Source organism: Rhinolophus ferrumequinum, chromosome 5 (genome assembly GCF_004115265.2).
Source record: "Rhinolophus ferrumequinum isolate MPI-CBG mRhiFer1 chromosome 5, mRhiFer1_v1.p, whole genome shotgun sequence".
Taxonomy (NCBI): domain Eukaryota; kingdom Metazoa; phylum Chordata; class Mammalia; order Chiroptera; family Rhinolophidae; genus Rhinolophus; species Rhinolophus ferrumequinum.
Window position 1 is genome coordinate 37470871 of NC_046288.1, and position 24485 is coordinate 37495355.

General features: G+C 38.7%; 1 protein-coding gene across 2 annotated transcripts in view; it reads right to left on the bottom strand.

Annotated features, from left to right (window-relative positions):
* Window positions 1-2340: 2340 nt before the first annotated feature.
* The window catches only part of TMEM150C (transmembrane protein 150C), a 68157-nt gene continuing 46012 nt past the window's right edge, over window positions 2341-24485 (bottom strand). Inside the window, exons 2-8 of one of the 2 annotated variants that reach the window (XM_033106619.1) lie at window positions 19928-20017; window positions 19060-19113; window positions 18914-18946; window positions 17053-17120; window positions 11294-11421; window positions 8503-8680; window positions 2341-5856 (exon numbers count right to left, since the gene is read on the bottom strand). In XM_033106619.1, the coding sequence (XP_032962510.1) occupies window positions 5648-5856; window positions 8503-8680; window positions 11294-11421; window positions 17053-17120; window positions 18914-18946; window positions 19060-19113; window positions 19928-20007 (750 nt within the window). In that variant the 5' untranslated portion in view covers window positions 20008-20017 and the 3' untranslated portion in view covers window positions 2341-5647. The remainder of the gene's footprint in view (window positions 5857-8502; window positions 8681-11293; window positions 11422-17052; window positions 17121-18913; window positions 18947-19059; window positions 19114-19927; window positions 20018-24485) is intronic. The other variant, XM_033106618.1, reaches the window with a different exon arrangement.

Consider the following 24485-nt stretch of genomic DNA (forward strand, 5'->3'; position numbering starts at 1 on the left):
CCACTTGTTAGCTGCAATCCGCAGTGCTAGCTGCAATCCGCTCTTGCAGGCTCAGCCCCCATCTTCTTGCTAGCCCCCATTTGCTGCTAGCTTAGCCACGGCAGTTATATTAGTGGCCTATGGCTCACTGGTTACAGCTGATGGCCAACTAGCCACAGCTGATGGCCATCCAATCACAGTTGATGGCCATTTACTACCTGAGCCAGCACCTTTCCATGTGAGGCCGAGAGCCTGGAAACTGCACTCCTGGCTCTGTCCCCACAATAATGTTAGAATGCTCTGCGTGTTAGAATTTTAACTAATCATAAGATCATGTTTTTAAAAAGCTACAGAGCAAAATAAAGCTGGAAGGAGTGATAGTGCTTGGGTTGGCCTGAGGGGATTACATTTCAGAGGTCACGGGGGCCTCAAAAAATTATATTTGAGTAGGTGAAGAAGGTGAAAGATTTAAATCACTGGGGTCCCCTAGTGGTTTCAGCAAGTGCAAAGGTCCTGAGGCCGGAGGATGCCTCAGGAGAAACACAAGGAGGCAGAGGGACTGGAACAGAAAGAATAAAAGGTGGAAAGGCAAGTCTGGTTGGGCTTTATAGGGCATTTCAGTGATTGGAGTTTTCAGTCTGAGTGCAAGAGAAGCCATTGATCTAATTTAGCTTTTAACAAGATCATTTTGACTTCTGTGTTGAGGACAGTCTGAAGGGAGCAAATAGTGGAAGCAGGGAGACCAGTTTGTGTCGGCTATTATAAAAGTCCAGGAGAGATGGAAGTGGCTTGGACCACGTGGTAGCAGTAGACAAATTCTAGTATAATTTGAAGATAGAGCAAACCGGATTTGCTGACAAATACGGATATGAAAGAAAGGAGATAATGACTACTTGAAGATTTCAGTCTGAGCAACTGAAAGATGGGTTGCAATTAACTTAGATGGGAACACTGGGAGGAACGAGTTTAAAGGGATAGGTCAGGATGTGTTAAACTTGAGATGTCCTTCAAATGGAGATAGGTAGTTGGCATATACAGGTCTGGCATCTAGGATAGAGATCTGCTAGAGAAGTTGGGAGAGGTCAGCATATGGCAATATTTAAACCTAGAAGACTGGATGAGACTGGATATTTAAACCTAGAAGACCAAGAGAGTGAGTATAGATAAGAAGGAAGAATTCCAAGTGTTGAGTCATCGGGCACTCTAATATATTAGGACAGCAGGGAGAAGAGGGCCCCAGCAAAGGACAATGAGGAGTAGACAGTAAAGCTGGGTGCAAATTAAGAGGACACAGTGTTCTGGAAGCAAAGTTGAGAAAATGTTTTAAGTAGGGAGGTGATCAAATTGTGAAATGTTGCTTATGTGTCTTGATACGGTATTAAAAGAACTAACCATTGTAACATTCCACGGTCTTTGGAGAGCTTGAGTAACACAGTTCCAGGGAAGTGGTAGGAGCAGGGGCATGATTGGAGTGGGTTCAAAAGAGAATTGGGAGAGAAGGGTGGGAAACAACAAATAAGGACTTCTTTAAAGATAGAAGAAATAAAAGCATATTTTATGCTAATAAAAGATCTTTGCTTTTCCAGTGAGGGACCTAGCCTTCTCACTTCCTTCTTTGGACTTCAAATTTGGATATTTGCTGTTTCTTGGAACCCTCAGTTTGTGGAGTGTTAATAGGAAACCAGAACTGATGATGGAGCTGAGAATTATGAAAATCAACTAATTTTATATGTGGAATTCTTTTCTTCCCCCAAACTTTTGGCTCCCACTACTTTGAGGAATATAACACATTTTACATGTGGCCAAGAGTCCTTAGGCTCAGTGGAATTGCATTCTCTCATATTTGAATTGTTCTGCATACTTGTAATTTGGTGCTCTATCCCAACCTCACCGGAACCCCTTCCTCTCTTTCTGTATGATGATGGGTCTTTACTGATTCTTTGGAACTCCCACTTCAAGGAATGGCAATGACCAAAGACATATGAAAAAATGTGAAGCCTGTGGTGGTTACGAGGGTGTTCACAAATGTTTCACGCATTCTGGGCACATGGTAGGAGTGCCACTCTCAGACATGGCCATCTGATTTGCCCTAGCCAGTGAATTGTAACTGAAGTGGTGTTGGTCATTTTGCAACAGTGAGCAGTCTGCCACATCTCCTTGACTGTCAGCCATTGTAGAAGCATGTGCTGAGATGCCTCCATCAGCCAGGGTCTGAATCATAGCCATGAGCAGAGCCCCTTATGAACCCTGGACACATCTAGTATGAGAAACAAACTTTCATTTTATTAGCTCTATCTGGGGATGGCAAAGCCCAACCTATCCCGCCTGACACAATGCCTAAGGACAAAAATAAACAGTAGTGTTCCTGCTCCATTATAAGTAATAGATTACAAATTTCAGGATACAAAGGCTTTACTTTCCCATACCAGGGGCAGGCAAAAAAAGCAACAACAATAAACAACACAGGTAATAAAACTTTACCTCACTGTCAGTCCTCCATTAAGTAAAAAAAACCTATTGAACCTTAAAAATGTTAACCTTTAAAAAAATATATTTCTCTCTTAACCAGGAGGGGAACTTTGCTTCTTTGACTTAGATGGACTACCAACAACGTAGTTTAGTGTATTTCAGACACAGTTCTCTAGGCCGTCTGCATTAGAGCCTCCAGGGCCGCTCATTCCAAATGCAGATGCCCTGGGCTCAGCCTCTTAGAGAAGGCTGTTGTTCTTAACTCCTAGAAGGTTCTGTCATCTTGATCTTTATTTAAATGTATGGTATAATACAAAAATTATTTGGTCTTTGTTCTCACTTCCTGCTACAGAGCTGCTAAAACTCTTGGAATTTCCTGAGTGATAGGAGTGTATTTTGTTATTCATAATGAACCCCGAGTTTATGTTAATGAAGTCCCTTAGGGTGGGGCTCCTAGATAGCCTTAGGATGAAGCTGGTCAACCGGAAATGACCAAGTGATTAGACCTCCTGACCTACCTCCGGGAAGTGGGTGGGGAAGGGTGCTGGAGAGTGAGCTCTATAAACTCTTGAACAGATTCAGAGCTTCTGGGTTGGAGAACACGTTGAAATGCTGGGAGGATGGCATACCCCTGCACCCATCCTTCCCTTTCTATGCCCTATGTATTGCTTTCATTTGGTGGTTCTTGAGTTATATCCTTTATAATGAACAGGTGAATGGAAGTAAAATGTTTTCTTGAGTTCTGTGAGCCCTTCTAGCAAATTACCAAACTTAAAAGGGAAGGGAGTTGTGGGAACTCCCCAACTTTATAGCCAAGTTGGACAGAAGTATGGGTAATTTGGGGCCCAATACTTGTAGCTGGCATTTGAAGTGAAAGCAGTCTTGTGGGACCCCCTTAAACCTGTGGGGTCTGACGATAGCTCTGGGTAGTTAGTGTCAGAATCAAACTGAATTGTAGGACATCCAGTGGGTGTCAGGAAAATCAGAGAATTGGTTGTTGGTGTTAGAAAACACCCTAGAAATAAATTACCAACATAACACTGAAAATGAACAGTGAAGTTCATTTTCAACATAACGTCTCATTGAGTTTACACATGCTTCAGTATTAGAGAAGAGATGTTAATGTAAGATACAAATCACAATTCTGAATAAAAGAATTTTATTTAGTGGTCAGATCCCAATGAATAATGCCACTCATTGCTTGATTCTGCTAAAATGTGCTATTAGATATACTCTTAAGAAAGTGTACAGTGCATCACCAAAAGCTGTTTAATTTGGATCGAGTAAAAGAAAAGTTCATAAATGTTTGTTCTCTGATTAAAATTTTAAAATATAAAAAGGAAAAAAAACCCAAAAGCAGTATTCTAAAATAATGTCACCTTGGACTATTTACAGTAAGATGCCTTTTTAATAGAATACTCTGTTTGATTCTTTTCCTCACATTTTACTTATCACTTACAAGTATTCTCACTCCCCACATGACCCTTACTCATTTCTGCCATTCCCATCTTCCTTGAAATAGTCATCTTCTATTCTCTCTCACTCGTCTTTGAGCCTTTATTGATACTCCTTTTTTCTACTCTTAAATTAACAATAATTCTATTCAACAGACATTTTGTTGAGCACCTATTATGTGCCAGGCACTGTGCTAGGAGGTGGAGATAAATACAGAGATGAAAAGTCATTGACCCCCACCCCACCCCAAGAAGCTGAGTTTGGGTTGAATTAAAAAACAATGTTTTTCACATTATAGTCCATGAAATCCCAGTCCCCTATAAAGTAAATTTGGGGATCTCTTGAAACAAAGTGCACTCACAGAGGGTTGTCAACTTGGCCTACACCAACACATGCTGAATTTAGAATTCTGTTCTTTATGAAGCATAGCCTCAAAAGCCCAGGCCTACAGATTGAGTTCTAAACTCTTAGCTGGTAGCAACTACATGTTAGGTAGTTGGGGACAGCTGTGACAATTTGTTTTGGGGGGAGGGTAACCCTTTAATTGGCTTCTACAAATTCCAAATATGCAAAGCCCTTAACCTCCCCAAAATACTAAATTTGAGCTAGCGATACATATTAAGAGACTCTCCCCTGATTTGGACTTGTAACAAGATGCTTTAAAACTCCTATCTTTTATAAATGTCCAGCAGGAGCTCTTTTTATTACCTCCACACATGTTTCTTTGTGCTTTTCTGTGAACATTTTCTTAGCTTCAAACATAAAAGCAGCAAATTAAGCCTGCAGGTCACCATTTTTTTTTTTCTTTTATCATGGTTGAACCTAAACAAAACAAGCTCATCTCTTGCATTTGGCCTACATCTTTGTCCAAGAAGCTTTGAGAGACCGTTGGTAGTTACTGCAAAAAAGAAGGTAAGCCATGAAATATAAAACAAAAACTATACAGAGCATACTATCAAAGCAAAAATGAAACCGCGCCCTGGCTGCCCCATCTTGTTCCATTCCTCGTAGGCCATGTCCCTACAAATATGCACATTGGTAATACTTCTCAGTCACAGTTTAGTCCAAATCACCGTGGTGGGTTTCACCTTCACAGTTTGTAGCGTATTCCTTTCACTGAATCCTCACCTCCAACCACTGAACAATGATGGCGCTTTTGTGGGAAAGTTCTATCCTTGATCCCATGCCTTTTCACAGGTTACACAAGGTCACATCTCTATACAGTTTCCATCCAATCAGATGACACTCTATACATTAGAGTGTTAGTGCCAGATTCAGAACTTCCTCATGAGCTGGTTCCAAGCCCTTTGGATCTGAAGGCAACTTCGGGAACTGGCATTATTCCCATATTACATTTGACCTGCCCTACCCTATAGTAGGGTGATCACAATGTCTGAAATATGTGACGAGAATGAGAAGAACAGGGAGTATTGGGAGAGAGAGGGATAAAGGTGATCATGCACAAGCTTCTTGCTCTGTCGTGCATATATTTTCAGTGTAACGGTGTATTTTGACACATAAAGGCTTGTGCTTTTTTGTTAAAGAAATAATACCCTGAAAAGCTCATTTGGCAAATGTGGCCATGAACATGTTTGAGAATGTGTGTGTGTGTATGTGTATGTGTGTGTGTGTGTGTGTGTGTGTAAAATGTGTCATGAGGTTATGTGTCAAGTCCTGTGGGTGTGTCCTCCTGGGCCCTCCCCCATGATCACACCCACCTCACCAGCAAGGAAAAACTGATGGGTTACACCTGGTCAGTTTGATATTCAGACGCTTCAGACAGGGTTTCTGAGAAGCTTAGGAAATTCTCCTGGTACTCGGAACAAACAATCTCATAACGGTAATGCCGGAATTCCACAGCAAAGGTGCCAAAGTAAGACAGGAAGCACATGACCAGTCCCCACTGGACCCTGGCTGCATACATGTGGATGCCTTGGGCCATGAGGATGAAGTCTGGGGAGGAGCAGTCAAGGAAAGAACCCCGATCAGCCACTTTAAATAAAACTGGGCTCTTTTCTAGAGACAGAGGTTACAGGAAAAATCTGGCTCTGGCGCTCACTACTTGCAAGAGTTAGCTTGACAGAATTTGCTGAAGAAGAAATCTACATAAACTCTAGGTAATGTTATCTCTTTGTGTGACATGTTTCTAGGTGCTTTCATGGAAAATCTGACTTAATTATCATGACAGTCCTATGATCATCATCAGATCATTTAAAAATAGAGAAACAGGCCAAACGGATAAGCAACTTGCCTGCCATCACACAGGTGTTGAGCTGCGACTCAAACACAAGCACTCTAACGCCCAGGCCATACATTCAACCACTATATGGCCACCTAATAAACTGAGAGTGGCAAGAGGATTACAATTCCAAAGTGAGTAGTTGGCCAGAAAAGTAAAGTTACCTTTTTAAAAATCACTGCAAATGACTATGGATTCGTAGTCATCATTCTATCTGCAGAAACAGTTTTGAACACATCAGATCGCTAACTACTTCCATATAAGCTATAATACGTTTATCTATGTAGTCCTACTGATAATGTCTTAAGCGGTCCCTCTTCCACTTCTGTCTAATTTTCACTGTTGTCTTTCAGACAATACCTTATAGGCTAGTTTCATTCCTGGTGTCACATTTAAACTTGTGCCCAAATGAAAATATGCAATTAAAAATACAAACAGATAAGACTCCTATGTCTTAATATATATGGAGTGTGTGTGTTGAGAAAGTTTCACAGCATGCTTTAGTGAAAGACCAAGAGGCCAAGGACTAAATACATTTATTTAGAAAAATGAGAAATGTCCTTTTAGGATTAGTTCTATCTTCAGAACTTACACTTAAAATCTTGGGAAATTTTCAGAGAGTATGTGAAACTACTTCAGACAAACTTTGCTCTCTTCATTAGGCCTGGATCCATTCACCTGGGAACCAAGAAATGGTTCCCAGTGTTCAGAAATAAAATGGCCGAATCGTTTGGAATAAGCTCAAAACTCAGAATAATTTAAAGTCTGTACATATTCTTCTGACTGAGGGTTTAAAATATTGCCAAAACAATATTACTTAAGTTAATGGGGAAAGGATGAATCTCCCCCATTAACTCCCCAATCTGATACTGGCAGAGTTCTGACCTTTTCACTCATTAAATATTTTACCAAGTTACTAGCAGTTAGAATGTTTTTTCGCTTGATTTTCAAGTTCTTAAATGTTCTCTAATGTGACCAGCAGAACTTGAAAAACAACAACAAAATGATTGAATGGCAGTTTGTGATGGAAGAAGAAATAACAGATTCCACATTCTCCACTAAACTAGAGAACATCTACGAACGCTAAATCTTTTCATATTTTAAAGCCACGTTCTCCAACATAAGACATGTATTGGTTAAGAGTGCAAGAACTGAGCCTGAGTTTAAATCAAGATACTGATTTAAACTACATATTGTGTGTGATCTTGGGTAAATTAATCTTTGTGCTTCCCTATTCTTATCTGTTAAGTGAACATTAAGGAAGTTGATACATCTGAAGGACTTAGGATAATGCCTCTCACATATAAGTGCCCAATAAATATTGGCTGTTACGTGATTGAAGATGTGTAACTGTGTTAGCTACAGTCTACCATCTAGGAACCTTATTCCAATCTTCTCTAGTTTGCTGAGGAGAACCTATGGGAGTGAACATTTATGATCACTCCGCCCCACAGAACGAATAAGCAATCTGATTGGTGGGAATGGAATTGGTCAGCTTCCATTGGGCCATGGCACCAGTAGGGGGTGCCACTGTGCTCCATCCTAGACTAGCTTCTCTCTAGGATCTGTTTAGGGTCCCCTCTTCCTTTCCCTGGTTTCTCTACTTGTTACTGGGTGGATAAGTTGATTTCCAGGGTGTGAGGTAAGAGGCCTGCGGCATTTTCCTTTCCAAATTTACCAGGAATAAAGGCTGATTTCTTCATCCCCATCTGGCTCTTTGTGTTCTCCATTGGTTTAAACCCTTAAGGAGGAAGGGAAATAAAGAGCACCTCAAAACTTCTAAAATATTTGGTTAGGACAACTATATATGCAGCGGTAACCTAACTCTTGAATTTGTTTCCCAGAAAAGTGTATTTTCCTCAAAGATATTTGTCCCTGGAAAAATACTCAAAGGTATTTGTCCCTGGAAATTCACTTTAGAGTTAATAAATTAAATGAAATAACAGGACCATTAATAAAGTCACAAATGAAAAAAAATTTTTAAGATGGAGGGAAAAAAATCATTAAAAATCTTGGTCATGCTTTCTCTGTTTTTCATAAAGGGATACTTTTACATTATTAGTAAATAAGCTTTTATATTATTATATAAGGAGAATGCATGACATCACTTCTATAGATTAAAACAATCTTTAGGCACAGCTTGTCTTATTTTCAGTCTCCATCTTTTCTTTGGCATAAAAATAAGTCTGAGAGTTTTTGTTTTTATAACCGTTTACTTTTCTGTTTTGCCTACGATTTGGAGATGATCTGACAGTCTATCCTAACCAACTGGGAAAGGGCAATTTTCTCCTCTTCTACATAGACAAGTTATCTGTGTTCTAATCTCACTGGCAAAGAACCTTTTCACATTCAAAGGATACAGAGGACTACACAGAGAGTGACCACTGCTGAGAGAATAACTCGTGGAATTCCAACTTTCCGTCCTTCGTTCTTAATGTTGACTTTGAGGGTCAATGCCGCCTGGATCCAGCAGGTCAATGTGCCAAATCCAAAGGTCAAGGAGGTTCCGACATTATGGATTTCTTCATCATTAGTGAGCTAAGGGATGAACAGATGGTGACATGTGGAGGCCCACTTAGAAAAGACAAAAGCCAATGGAATATGTGAGGGAGAAAAAAATAGGTGAAGTGATATCCCAATAATGGGATGATAGATTTTAGAAAGATTCGAGTCCTTCATGTCCACTGGCTCCTTGGGTCAGTCCTCAGTTGGTTTAAACTCTGAAGGGAAGAAGGGAAATAAACAGTACCCCCAAACCTCAAAAAATTTGTTTAGAAAAACCATACAGGCAGTCGTAATCTATTCCTTGAATTCATTTTCCAGAAAAGCTTTGTGGAAAAGTCCAAGAAAAAAACAGGAACGTTACACAAAAAGGAGAAATGTCAAAGTTTCTACAAACATATACCCCAAACTTTGTGTTCCAGACTAAGATGAGACCTGGGATCTGGGTGTGTACTTACTGATTGAAGAAGACCAAGTCTAAGTAGGTCAAGATTTTACTGGCATAGACAATTAGTAACACTTGGGCTCTTCTTTACTCCTACAAATCTGGCCTGTCTCAGGATTGTGACCAAATCATTGTTAATGGGATTATATTTTGTTTTCCGTTATAGTAAAACTGCCGCCTGTGAGCTTTTGTCATATCTGTAGATCCATTAAGAACCACAGTGTTTGAAGATTCCTGGTCATGGCATTTATAGAGTTAATGGGTAAAAGGAGACCCAATTGGGTTATTTCAATTGGGGGTTAGAGATGTAAACTCTCCAAATCATTACCTACGGTTTTAAAAATTAATTTGTCACTTAAAACACCTTTAGTAATCACATATATTTTAAAATACGCATATAGAAAAATCTGTTTTGAAGAGATGGCTTTTAAAACATGGTGAAAAAAAATTTTTTTTGAATTGCCATTGCCGTTAGAATTTTTATTGTTTGACATTGCTGTGAATAATGGTTGTATCTAATCAATATTTCCTTTCACAATTTTTTTCTATTTTTGGGTTTTTTTTGTAGGATTTCCCCCCCCCCTTCTTTGGAAGAAGTCACTTTTTTCTCTCATAGTTCAAAAGACGTATTTTCAAAACTCAAATAATGATTCCTCAAGTGAAATTTTACTTCTACAAAATTTGTTTTCTAAACTCTATTCATTAATTACTTTTAACCTAATTTTAAAAATAGATAATATAGTTAGATAATATAGTTCAAACTCAAAAACTATAAAAAGAACATAGATTAAAAAGGCTGTCTTGTAATACTAGCCACCTGGTTTCTCCACAGGCAACTAATCTGTTATTTGTTTCCTGTGTATTCTCTGTAGATATTCCAGAGAATGTTCTTCATACCTAGTGTCATCATTCATGGCTTTGACTATTTGTTGTTCACCAAACAACCCCATCTCTGGGTCTTTAGTAAAGAGCAAAACATCTACTCAGTAACTTCCAGCCAAATCCTAGTTGAGAGAAATGATAGTTCTTGAGCACTTTACAACATGTCAGCACCTGCAGCACAGATGAGGGGGAAAGAATCCCACCAAAATCTCAATGAAAATGCTCCGTGCCCTACCATGTCAGAGTTTAACAGGATAAACTCTCACATATTCTCTTGATAATTCATTGTCCTAGCCAATATATCCTACAAATGCTGCTTTCTTGTTGTCTAGTTGATATGGGATGAGACCTAGCATAGTTAAGAGGAATTGGTGGGACTGCCTTTCAAACGACCCATCAAGTCAAAAATACTTATTGAGTGCTACTATGTGCCAGGGGAAGTGTTGGGGAATGAGTTAGCCTGGTTTAATGAATTATCAGGACTGAGCGTCTTATTATCAGGACAAGAGACAGTCTTAGAAAATCCACTATGTATTCTTGAATATCTGTGCCATTTGGATTTCACTCAATAGAAGGGAGAGAGGTGTCAGGATCGGTGTTTAATTATAAGAAGGAAGTTCCTAGCAGCGGTATACAGCACAGTTTAGAGGATTCTGGGGAGGGAATGGAGGCGGGAAAATCAGACAACTACTTTAACAGTGCAGGGTTCTCCTTGTTTATTTTACAAATGAAGTCGTTCAGGTCAAGAGTTGGTGATGGTATTATTGGCAGGAGAAATTATTCTTAAATGTTGTGACCTTGGGCTTCTAAGTATCTGGGAAGAAGAGTTAGAGTATCCTTACACAAGTCATAGGTGTTCTACAGAACTTCTGAGGTTTCAAACTTGACTCCCACTTGAGCTTGCTAATCTGAAAAGCAAGCTTTCATCCAAAAAGGATATTCAGTGTTGAATTATAGAAAGGCAATGATCCTATTCGTTTTCTAGAAAGGTACATTAGGATACAATTTGTTCTGAAAAAAAGTATAAAGCATTTTGAAATCCTTTGTAGAAAAAATAGTAGCCCCTTTCCCTAATAGCTATACTGTATTTCCAGTGCGTAGTGAGCACCCTCGTGTGTAATGTGAACTTAGGTAGATGAGGCTGAGAAACCACAAAAGGCTGACTCCTGCAGAACTCGTGCATATTAGGCACCGCTATTAGTTTCTTTTAAGATTCGTGCAGAATTATATGGGCCACACAGTGAGTATCCCTCAGTACTACGATAATCGATAATCGATTAGGTGAGGTGTGAGATGGAGGTGAAAAAGGCCAAGTGAAGTACCTGAAAATTACCAAGTAAGGTCATTCCAAAGGAAGCCAGACACAGTGCCACCAATCCACTAATATTCAGCCACGGATTTAAAACCTTTGGTTTCAGTTGTATGAAGCGAAGAACAGCTACCACAAGAGCTGGGGAAAAAAACAAAATGTTAAAATTAAAAAATTTAAATCATACACTCAGACTACGAGGCAGAGTTCTAAAGCCACAATGGATACAATTAAACTTTTCACCACAGTGCGTTTTTGAATCTCTGAAATGACAATTTTTAAAAGAAATTTTCCATGCAGTGCTTACGATTATCTAGATGTTTTATTGTATCTAACCGGGGGAACCAGAGAGGACTTGAAGCAGCAGGGCTGTATGTTATCTGAGTGATGTGAGGACGATAAAACTGTTAATAGTGTGGTTCTCAGAGTTTTCGAAAATCAGGTCAGCACAGGGCAGCCTGGCTGGCTTAGGAGAACACTGCAGAGGCTTGACACACAAATAAACTGGGGATAAAGACAGTTCCTGGCAGGAAATTCAGTCATCCTTTAGCTTAGAGCAGTGTTAGAACAGATAGGGCAGGAAAACACAGGGGAGAAGACAGGGTTCCACATCTGCACAAACCTGCTGGTGTCTGTGCCAGAAATCATTCCTGGGGACAGGAAGGAAGATAAAGGCAAGTGTACACATCCCTTCATTACTGGTGCCCTCCCACTTCCCTCTGATTTCCACCTAGAGGTGTTCATTGTCAAAGGACAATGCTAGTTAATTCAAATTAGAGCAGTTACAGTAACCAAATTATGAAATCTGGATTTTTAACATAGCAGATTTTGGGGTCTGGTATGTATTAAACATCACACTGATTATATTAAGAAAGCTCAGTTCTTCCAAATGATGTTAATTACTTTTTTTAAGACACCACCCTATCTTTTGAAGCAAATTGTCATCAGAGAACCTGAAGAGAATGAAAGAAGGTACCTAGATTTCAAATCTGACTTCTAATAGTAACCTTAAGGATGGTCGATACTCAAGCCACAAATCAACCCACTAAGCCCCTTTTATTAACTGCTTAATAAAAGGATATTTTCATATTTTTACAAAAAGCTGAGAGATGTTAGTTTACAAATGATTTTTAAAAAGGCACTTGCAATTAAATTATATCTACATAAAAGGAAATGCACTTATTACTTCCTAAGACAATTTATTTTGACATTAAGGTTTAGCAGGGAAGACAATTAGAAATTCAAGAACTACCCTATTTATGCAGCAATCAAGTAGGTAATTATTTGCTAAAGGCTCTACCTTGATCACAGGCCATTATTAGTAACCATTAATAAAGAAAACCCATCTATGAATTTGCATTGCCCAAGTATGTTGAACTTCATAGTTTCAAGCTACAAGGATAAGTTCAGTGAGTTGACGGTTCTAAGTACCTCTGATCAAAGAGTGGTATACAAATTGGTTAATATTCAGATTTTGGAAAGAAAATATAAATAAACCACAACTTATGAAATCGCCAATCGTTCAGTTCTGATTTAGCTTTCCGTATACTTACGTTTCAGATCAGGCCCACTATTGGTCATAAAATTAGTAAACTATACTTACATTGACAACAGTTTCCCAGCCTAGTGGGTTGAGGAACCTAGTTAGGAGTTCCAATAATATATCAGAAGTCTATCAATAATGACAATAACTATCCTAGAGGATGGAAAAATCAGCACAACTTACTGCTTTTTAGGATGGGGATAGGAGGAGGAAGTGGGGAGAGAAGAAATCGAACATAAGCACTCTGATACAAAGTGGTCATCAGTTAAGAAGCTTAAAAGTTAAGAAGATTAAAACCAGAAACCTCAACACAGGGCACCATGGGAGACACATGCTAACTCACTGTGTGTGGACATTAGTCAGGGCATAATAACAAAATACCAAGACAGCACATATCATTTCTTCTAAAAATGACTGATGAAAAGTATTACTCTGGGGACTCTCAGGTTGTCCTGTGGCTTGGAGGGATAGGATCATGCTGGAACTTTGGCCTAAGCGCTAAACTGCTGCTGAAGCAGACACTGAAATGGCTCCTGACATTGACCCATCTGGTCACTTTGCTCCATTGTGTCCAGGAGAAGAGATCTGATGGCCATTCTCTGCATTATCTATGTTTCTGCAATAAAATTCGGACATGTATCATTTTCTTGGTCCCAGCATTGCTAGCCTTCCCGTTTGTAACAGGGATGAAAAGAAAATCATTTAATCCTGAACAGATGAAGAAATGAATAGGAAACAGAAACCTACTTCAAGACAGGAACTCTGAGCTTCCAGAATTGCATTCTAAACACCTTACTTTGCCTTTTTAATGTATTAACTCCATTACTAATCAGCTCAGACGAGGCATACTTTCCTTTTAAAATAGATTCTAGTTGAATTTTTAGGGTGCGGAAATAATATAGATTCTGATGCTTTAACAGTTTTATTAGCAGTTAGGTTTAAATGGAGGCAAATTCAGATTATCTGCTATGAAGTCCATTTTCAACCAAACTGGTTTAATTATACATTCTTGAAAAAGAACTTCTGGGCAGTAGATAGTCTCAAAGCCATCTTTATATATGCTAACCAGTTTTTACCACATGAATGTTCTGATCAATAGATATAATTTTAAATTTCATTAAAAATTTTAGATTTTATTAACAGATTTAGGAAACATTTTTAATTTAAAAACCCACCCTCCTGTTGCTTTTGGTGTTTAGAATAGTTCATTGCTCTGTAGGCATCCCCTATTTATCCATTTTAAGAGAACACAAATGTTAAAATAATGGCTTATTTATCAAATTTTTTACTTTAAGGCTGATTGGGTTTTTAAAGTTCAAACTCAAAATAGCAGCTTTTAACTGCAGTTCTAAACTAGTACCTGGCCTAATTCTTTTTTGTTTTGTTTAGATTTATGGTTTATGCATCAATAACTCCTATTTCTGGCTGCAGTAGAACACAATAATCAATAGATTTTGGCTGAAGGAGGGAGAGCAGCTGCTGTTCAGTGACCGAAATCATTCAGCTATTAGCTTTATCCTCACAACCTCTCCAGGGCAGAAAACAGTATTTCCTTCAAGAAACTTGTCTTAGGTCTTTCCCCCACCTCCAGGAGAAATAAAGTGTTCACTCAGGACAAAGAGCATAACCAATTCTGTAAAAAAAAATAATTGAGCATTCGATCTTCCATTAGTCTGTCAAAAAGATAAAAGATCCTTGGTAACTAATTTTAATAAATGCTACACTGACTCATTTGTACATTGTGAATTATAATCTACCCAGATGCCAAAAAGCAATGACTTATATAGGCAGTGCAGGTTGTTTCTTAAAGTCAGTTATGTTGTCTAAAGTAACAGTCTGAGGTTGAACAGGACAGGCCTGGGGAGATGAAAGCATCCACAGTTCAGAGCAAGAATCATTAGTAAACTGTCTTTCATTCCCAGAGTTGATAAATAAATCATTGTTGGTTTACTCCCACTGAACACTAATCTTAACCATTTTTATGTTTACCAGATGGCACTGAAAATGATGAAAGATAATAAAGAATAAACACTAGATGCTGCAATACTTCAGAGCAGGAAAGCTAGTCAAACCTTAATTGCTTCTTGGTGGGACAGGGAAGGACTGGAGTGTAAGATGATGACGATTGTCATCTGGAAGAGGAGAACGTGTTTTCATTTGTTTTTGGAAATGCTTTTATAATTAGTGAATTGTAAGCTTTATAACTGGATAAATATGTGAGCTGTGCAAACTGGCATTTTTTTAGATTATACACTAAGGAATACTGGGAAATATTGATTTTTTTTTCTTAAGGGTATGAGGGAAACAAGTAACTTTCAACATGTCCTTTAGTTTCTTTAAAGCCCAGTGAAGGACAGAAACCTTGGGACAGCTTTTTCATAAGGGCAATCTCTTCTGTATCGTGGTTAAGATGAGGTAGTGTTTGCAAAGCACTTAGCATTGTGCCTGGAATATAAATGACTGTCACTAATTATTGTTATTATTGTGCCCTGTGCGGATGATCCGATGAATAGGTACCAACTTGCAGGCCTACGAGGTGTGATTGCAAAGGGGCTGGGCAAGGTCTGTGACCCTGCGATTTCAGATTCACTCTCGGGGCTTTGTGCTCTGTTAAACACAGATATCTCCTTAGCAGTCATTTAGGCCTTCATATGAATAAGTTTATTAGATCTTTTCAGAAGAGTGGTGTCAAGGGTAGAACAAAGAACAAGGATAAAGCTCCTGGCAGCTGGGAGGCTGCAGCAGTGAAGATAAAACCTGAGTGACTAGGACGGCCCTAGTGCCCGACATGTGCACCAGCTGCTGAAAGTACCACCCTTCTCAGAATTTGGGACTATCTGGGATGTGAAAAGACTGCCTGCCAAGGGCATGAAGAGAAGAGCTTCGTTGAAGATTCAGGAACCCCAGTATCAGGGTATATCGAACCTGTTCTTTAGTGCTAGCGTAGCAGTCCATGCCTTCCAGAAACTTCCTGCTTAGGTGAATGGGGTATGCTTTGGGGAAGCCTGGGTAGGAGAAGGTGAGCTCCAGGGAGCAGTGTTACTAACTGCAGAGAAGCCGCTGAGTATGCTTCTCACAGCTTCAGGAGAGGCCTCTTGGGCCTCACAGGGAACGTTCTCCATGTTTCTCACTTTTTGAGCCTTCTGAACCAACTAAGACTCTGCCTGTGTTGCATGTTGGACCAACCATCTCCCTCGATTTTCCAATAATATCTACAGGTCTTCACTTTTCCTATAGCAGACATTTAAAAAGAACACCTTAAGACTGAGTAGAATTTTTTTTGGCGTGGGGGGTGGGCTGGGATTATGCATAGATGAAATTAAAAGTCACTTCTTGCGGGAGCAGATGCTATGAAGACCAAATACTCCCTCGGTAATAACATCATCTTTATCTCTTACTTGGAGTGAGAATCTCACCATCCAAAAGAACCACTTCCAGAAAACCACTGTTGAAAAATGGAGTTGTCTTGGCCCTTCCACCCCAGCATGGCAATGATGATGGTTGACCCTTTGAAAGACACTGGGGAGGCCTGGCCTTGAGGAAATGGTATATAAGGCCGACTGGAAAAGGACACAGAGCATGGCTTGTTCCCACCATCCCCAGACGACCACCAGGTCATGGAAGCACTCACAGAACAGAGGACAGGATATTGAATGAGGGTCTTGGGCCCTGAAGAAAAAGTGGGGAATTGGGGCTAGTCAAAAGTACAGAAGTTTTACTGTTTTTTTTTAACCTACATCTCCGTTTGTCAGCTTGATGTGTGTACAGACACAGGGGAGAGCGTCACCCTCATGTTAATGCTGACCTTTAGATTTAAAAACAATATGTACACACATCGATATTTATCACAGAGCCTATGCATTTTTCATCTTTACCAGTAAAGGAATAAAGAAGGCTTTCTTTTTAAAGGAAACATATTTTACAATATTACATTCTCATGCAGGATTTTATGGCATGTGAAATATATTATTTGATGCAGCAAAAGAAATAAAGTCAAGAATACACTGAAATGATAAAGACAGTAAAGGGAAGACAAAAATGTAATCAGGGTGAACATAAAAGGATTTATGAGAAAAAAGACCCTCAAATCAAAAAGCTAGTTTCAGCATATTGCCATGTGATACCAAATTATCAACTAAGCCCACCATGCTTTTGATATGGGTTTGAGAGAACTGAAAATAAATAGAAATGTACCAAAGCACATAAAGCAAGTTTTATTATCTTCTTACCTAGGAATGCTGCCATGTTCATAACTTGACTAAACACACAGCTTGCAGGAGGTTCATCACCTGCAATACTTGAAAAATATGAAATGTTTTATTATTACTCTATTAAAATCTATAACCCTGTGCAGTGGACTGAATGTTTGTGTCCCCTCAAAATTCACATGTTGCCATCCTAACCCTCAATATAATGGCATTAGGAGGTGGGGCCTTCAGGAGGGGATTAGGCCATGAGGGTGCAGCCCTCAGGAAAGGACGAGTGCCTTATAAAAGGGACCTCTCCTGTCCTCTTTCCACCTTGTGAGGATACAATGAGACGATGGCAGACTGCAACCAAGAAGAGGGTTCTCATCAGAACCCCACCATGCTGGCACCCTGACCTTGGACTCCCAGGCTCCAGGCTGTGAGAAATAAATTTCTTTTGTTTATAAACCATCCAATCTATGGTACTTTGTTATAGCAGCCAAACTGACTAAAACAGAAATTGATACTGAGAAGTGGAGGTACCGCTATAATAAATACATAGAAATGTGGAAGCGGCTTTGGAACTGGGTACTACGTAGAGGCTGGAAGAGTTTTGAGGTACCATCTCAGAAAGCCTGTATTGCCATGAATGGACTCTTAAAGGCAATTCTGGTGAGAGCTGAGAAAGAAGGGTGCTAAAGAAAGAGCTCCGGTCTTCTTAGAGAATATCTAAATAATCCTAAACAGAATGTTGGTAGAAATATGAGCAGTAAAGGCCATTCTGATGCGGTCACAGACGGAAATAAAGAACATGCTATAGGAAACTAGAGCAAAGGCAACCCTTGTTATAAAGTGGCAAAGAACTTGGCTGAATTGTGTTTGTGTTCTAATGTTTTGTAGAAGGTAGAACTTGGGAGTGACAAAATTAGACATTTAGCTGAAGAGATGTCTAAGCAAAGTGTTGAAGGAGTGGCTTGGTTTCTCCAGACTTACAGTAAAATGTGAGAAGAGAAAAATGATTTAAAGATGGAATTGTTAAGCAAAATGGAACCAGATCTTAAAGATTTGGAAACTTCTCAGTCTACCCATATTGCAAAAAGTGACAAAGAATGTTTGGAAGAGAACATCAAAGTTGTAGCCAAGCAGCTCTCTGATAAGGAGATTAGTGTGGGTATAAAACACGGATTTAATGAACCATCTTAACAAAAGCTAGAAATAGAGATAGGATTATATGGGTAGAAACACTGCCAGCTAGGACTAAAGGAAACAGAAAATGGGGTAAAATGAAGGAACACTGCTGGACTTCTTAGACCCTGCAAGACAGGACCACAGACCAGCTTGGCTGTGATCACACTATTCTTCGAGACAAGAGAAGAAGGGGACCCCAAAGGCAATTCTGAGATCACCGGGCTGCCACTCCCACCTCAGGCCCAGGGGGCACAGGCCTTCAGGGCAAGGCTGCCTCCACCTCAATTTCAAAGGGTAAGACCAATGCCTGGCAGAGACCTGGGGTCCCAGAGAATTAGTTCTCTCTCTCTCTCTCTCTCTCCCTCTCTCCCTCCCTCCCTCCCTCTCTGTTTCTCTCTTCTCTCTCTCTCTCTCTCTCTCTCTCTCTCTCTCTCTCTCTCTCTCTCTCTCTCTCTCTCTCTCTCTCTCTCCACCTTGTGAGGATGCAATGAGAAGACGGAAGTCCACACCCCAACAGAGGGCCCTCACCAGAACTCAACCATGCTACTAGCACCCTGATCTTGGACTTGGACTTCCAGTTTCCAGAGCTGTGTGAAATAAATTTCTGTTGTTCATAAACCACCCAGTCTATGCTACTTGGTTAAAGTAGCCCAAACTAAGATACCCTCCCAACTTTTCCTAAGATCCAACAGATCAGAAGAGAATTATCAATTACCTTATATACGGTGCATGCTTCACACCAGGTTTCCTAGATAACGGAAAACAAAGGAGCTCAGGTTAAAGCAGTCATTTGTGCAGTTTAACCTCACCAGTGGCAAAGTTTTTGCTAGATCTATTGAATTATTCGGAGATAAACTTTACCTTTCAGCTGAATTTAACGGGAAAATTTTGTCGTCTTCCACAGCTATAAAGTATCTATGAAGAAAGAATAATAAATGTTTAACAATAAAGAGATTTTTAAAAAAAAACAAGAATCATTTGTTTCCCAGTTTTATTAGACTAACCAAATTAAATCATATTTATTTATTTCCTAACTGGGGAAATGCTGTTTCACTACAATACTTTACCTATAGATCATCTAGCTCTTTGAAGTTCCAATGTCATTATTAATAACATTTCTTTAATTTTCAGAACATCCCCCAAATTAATGACAATCATAATCTGAAAACTGGAAAATAAGACCTTACGATTCTAAAATTCAAAATTTCTAATATCAGGAATAGTTCCCCTCCTTTCTTAATGAACTGCTAGGAACTGAAACAATTTTCTACAAGTGACTAGCACTTGAAATAAGCAAGTGTGGGAACATTCTGTGATAAGCCAAGACTTCCAATGTAATGATACCTATTTTATAAACATACCAGACCAGTCACAAAAAATCCTGGGCTGTGAACTGGACTGTGAATGGAATCCTTAGCATGTTAGTGTAAAATCAGAAAATCTGGCAAATAATGAACCCTTATCACCAGTTTATAGAATGCCCATTACTGGAAGAACACAAGAACACAAAATAAATCTAGTATTCACCACCCGCTTTGCCTAATTTATTACTCACTCTTGTTATCTACTTTGGGTAGTAGAAGAAGGGAAAAGAAATGGGGACTTTCAGAAGTTTAAATTCATAAACACTATTTTAAAGTATTTAAAAATACATTCATATATATATACTATCAAAACTTTACATTTTTATTTACATTGCACCTGAGTCCTTAAATAAGAGAATACTCACACTATCCACAATCCAGCTGAAGTAAACAAAGTAAATACAAGAGGTAAAAACATCCATACGCTGCATTTCTTCCCATCCATGCCTGTACCCCTGAAATACAATAAACAGGTATTAGTAACTAAGGCAAAAATTTATATCACTTTAAAGACGGAAAGGAAGTTTACTTTAGCTGAAAAGGAGTGCATTTTATGAAACCATGATTCAAATCAATATCATTACTGCTGCCTACACATGTGGGAACTCCTTGAGCAGGTAACATGGATGATTGTCATCTAGCATTAGCTCAGATATTCCAGAGTCTTAGTTGAGAACTGATGGAAAATTTCTCATAACGACATTTATCCTTATACAAGCATCAGTGAATTTTTGAAAGGACGAAAGGATTTGAGTAAGTACTTTGAGGAGAAGAGCTAGGTACCAAAGGCAAACTCCAACCTACTTTTAGTGCTATTTTTAACATTTATGAATCTATGGATCTGCATGTACATATATATGTCTACAGCTTTGTAGACAAGAATGTTAGAAACAAATGGTTATTAAATAAATTAGCAATAGAAGAGAAAATAACAAATGCTTTGCAAATCTGAACTTTTCTCAAGACATTATTGAGGAACTATCTCTGAAGACTCTAAAATGAATACTCTGGAAAACCACGTTTTGTGTGTAACTTTAAATTAGCTCCAACAAACAATGAAAAAAATACAGATGTCAGGAATTTGGGATGTTATATATTAAAGCAAAAATATATAAATAGAAAATTCTCCACCAAAATAAAGTGAAAAGCAGAAACTTCAGAAGTGTCTATGAAAAATTGGTATAAAACAGAAAGAAATAACTATTACTTTATTACTTTGCCCAAAACCATCAGAAAAAAACTCTTTTTGAGACACTGGATGCCAGCTATCCTTAAGGCAAAAAACACCTGTTCCAAGAAAATTAAGTGCTGTAGTGACCTCCACAAGTGAACTGACAAGCAGAAGTCTATGGAATTAAATGGTACCTCTAGGGAGCAATTGCTGCTCATTGTTTTAGATTTTATAATTAACTGCAAAAAGTCATTTACTGGGTTTGAATCAGCACTGTCACATTTCTGAGCACCTCCGTGACATCTGCTTTCATAATGATGACATTCCTTGGACTTTTCAAGTGTTGAGAACAGAGAGAGAACATAGCCCTCCCTTTAGCATGGTAGCCTGCAAGGTTTCAGGAAGGTCTTAGTTCCCAGAACTGACCTACCTGAATAGGTAGTTTTTTCAGGCCAGGGACAGACACCTTGACCTAATAATGTGTCTTTGAAAAGTTACGCTGTATTCTAAACACCTATCTGGATAGGAGTGTTAAATAAGTGTCAGAATCTAGGAATTGAAAGACATTAGAGACACTTTCAATCAATCCAATCCAATCCAAAGCCCAAGTTCTGACACCCACGTGTGCCAGGTACTATACTGGCTCATGGAAATATTGAGATGAGGTCTAATGAATACTTATTTTTATGGAACAGTCTATACAATATATTAAAGTTAATGTATGAACCAATGTTACATGTTTACTTAGTTTATATAGTGTGAAAGAATGATGAATATTTCAAGCATACAGAATTTGATTAGTCAGTGTCTATTCATTTATTTTTGTCCATAAAATTGTGGGCTCATAATAAAGCTATTAATTATGCCAACAAAAATAATTCCATCAGTAGCTAAGTTGTAGAAGGAGTACAGAAAATAGGGATGTTGATGGAGTATGTAAACCAAAGTATTCTAGATACTTTGAAATAGGCTGCTCCGCCAGGATGAGTACCGCCGAAATAGTTAGACTAGAATAAGACTTAGGAAACCTAACTCTAAACCTAGTTCTCAGCCTTAGCTTAGCCCATTACTGACCCCGTAGGCCTGGGCCAGTGACTTAAATGTGTAACACCATTTCCCCCTCCTGCTACATGAAGATTGTTGAATTCGAAGAGAGGGAGAAGACGGGCTTTACAGGGCGGCAGTAGTACCTTGGAGACTAAGCCAAGTCCAGCAACAGAATGCTCCAGTGTGCCCAGAATTATCACCCCCAGAACTCATGTTTATTAACGATTTTAAAAATGGACTGGTGAATAAATCATAACGCCAACTTATTCATGTACACTGAGAAACACAACTACCAAATGGACAAATACTCACATTGGCTCCCCTTTTAGGGACGTCTATATGGGAAAACAAAATTTGGAAGCAGAAGAGTAGAATGAAGACAGTTAACAAGATAATTCTGAGACTATGCCATCAAGTTACAATAGGTTTATGTGCTAATTTCCTTCAAAGAAAGGCAGCGTGGTGTAATGGAAATAGTATGGCAACCCATGGGACTGAAACCCAGTTCTGCCACTCACTAGCTGTGTGATCTGTGGCAAATTATTTCATCTCCTAAGCTTTTGTTTAATTATGGAGATAACTTCTGGTTTGTAGGATTGTGCTAAGAATTAATGACGATACAGGTAAAGCACCTCACATATAATACATGTTCTAACTGCCAAGGAGACCAGTGCTTGTGCTAGGACAACATACTCTCCCTCCAAATCAGGGCTCAGGGCAGCTTAACACTTTCTTCTTCTCTGTGCTACTATTTTTCTAGAAGGATTCAGACACCCTTCCTGATGGTAACAGTTTTTCTTCAGATGGCTCTCCAAAAAAATCTAGTATCTTAACTGTACATGCATATTGAAGTTCTACTTTCTTGAGATTCTACTCTTTGGGTATCTTTCACTATGCATTGCTTTTTTTATTTTGTGGAAACATCTAAGGTGGCTAATAGCTACTCTCCTAAATTATTTTATTTTTACTAGTTTAATTATCATAGGGCAATGTTATATCCAAATTCTGGGAAAAACCATACTGTATCTCTTACCTAATGATAGGCAAAATTGCCCTTTCTTAACTCAAAAGGATGCCTTGAGAGGTGAAAAGGTAAGTCTACGGACAGTTGTAGTGTATTAGGTTGGAGCAAAAGTAATTGCGGTTTTTGCAATTATTTTTAACCTTTTAAACCGTGATCACGTTTGCACCAACCTAATATTGGCTTCCGATGGAACTACTTTAGGATTTGTACATTGGTTATGCCCTTTGTGGGGGGACATAATGGCACATTCACATGCTGTTGTAAGAAATAATAGAGAGGGATGCTGTATATCCTTCACTCTGTCTCCTCAACGGTAACATCCTCTATAACCATAGTACAGTATCAACAACCAAGATATCGACATGGATACAATCCTGACTTCATCCAGATCTCACCAGTTTTACATGCAGTCCTTTCGGTGTACATGTAGTTTTACACAGTTTTACCACATATGTAGATTTGTGTGATCACCACCTCAGTCAAGGTACAGACCACAGACATTCCGAAAAGGGGAGCGAGCCCATGGCAGGTGAGTTCCATCACCTCAATGACCCCATGTGTTACCCTTTCATAACCCACACCTACTTCCTCTCCCCCGAACCCTCCTTTCTAATCTCTGGCAACCACCAATCCTTTCTCCATTTCCAAAATTTTATCATTTCAAGAATATTATACAAATGGAATCATACAGGATGTAACCTTTGGGACCGACTTTTTTCACCGAGCATTCATCTAAGAATTTCCTGGAGATTCATCAAAGGTTTGTGTTCATCAATAGTTTGACACTTTTTATACTTGTATAGTATTCCATGGTATGGATGTGCCCAGTTTGTTTATTCACCAATTGCAGGATATCTAGATTGTTTCAAGCTTTTGGCGATTGCAAATAAAGAAGCTATGAATATTAGTGTACAGGTGTTTGTGTGAACATATGTTTTTATTTCTCTGGAATATATACCCAAGATTGCAATTGCTGGATCGTATGATTGTTGCATGTTTAGTTTTTAAAAAATCAGTCAAGCTGTTTTCCTGAATAGCTGTACCATTTTACATTCCTACCAGCAAGACAGGATTGATTGAGTTTCTTCACATCCATTATAACTATTGGTGATTATCACTGTTTGGTATTATCACTTAATAATTGGTGTTAATTGGTGGTAATTGGTATTATCACTATTTGTTATGTTAGCCATTTTGATAGTATATCTCACAGTGATATCTCACTGTGGTTTTAATTTGAATTTCCGTGACGGCTAGTGATATTGAGCATCTTTTCATGTACTTATTTGCTATCTGTATATCCTCTTCAGTGAAATGTCTGTACATGTCACTTATCCATTTTCAATTCAATTTTTTTAAAGATTTTTATTAAAATATAGCTGACATACATTTTATTAGTTTCAGGTGTACATCATAGTTATTCAACATGTATATACCTAAAGAAGTGATCACCATAAGTCCAGAACCTTCTGACACCATACCATGCTATCACAATATTACTGACTACATTCCCTATGCTGTACGTTATATCCCCATGTAACGTACGTGGGTTATCCTCATGTCTTATTTGTTTTATACCTGGGAATTTGGACCTCTTATTCCCCTTCACCTTTTCTCCCCTTTTCTAATTTTTCAATTACAGTTGACATTCAATATTATTTTATATTAATTTCAGGTGTAC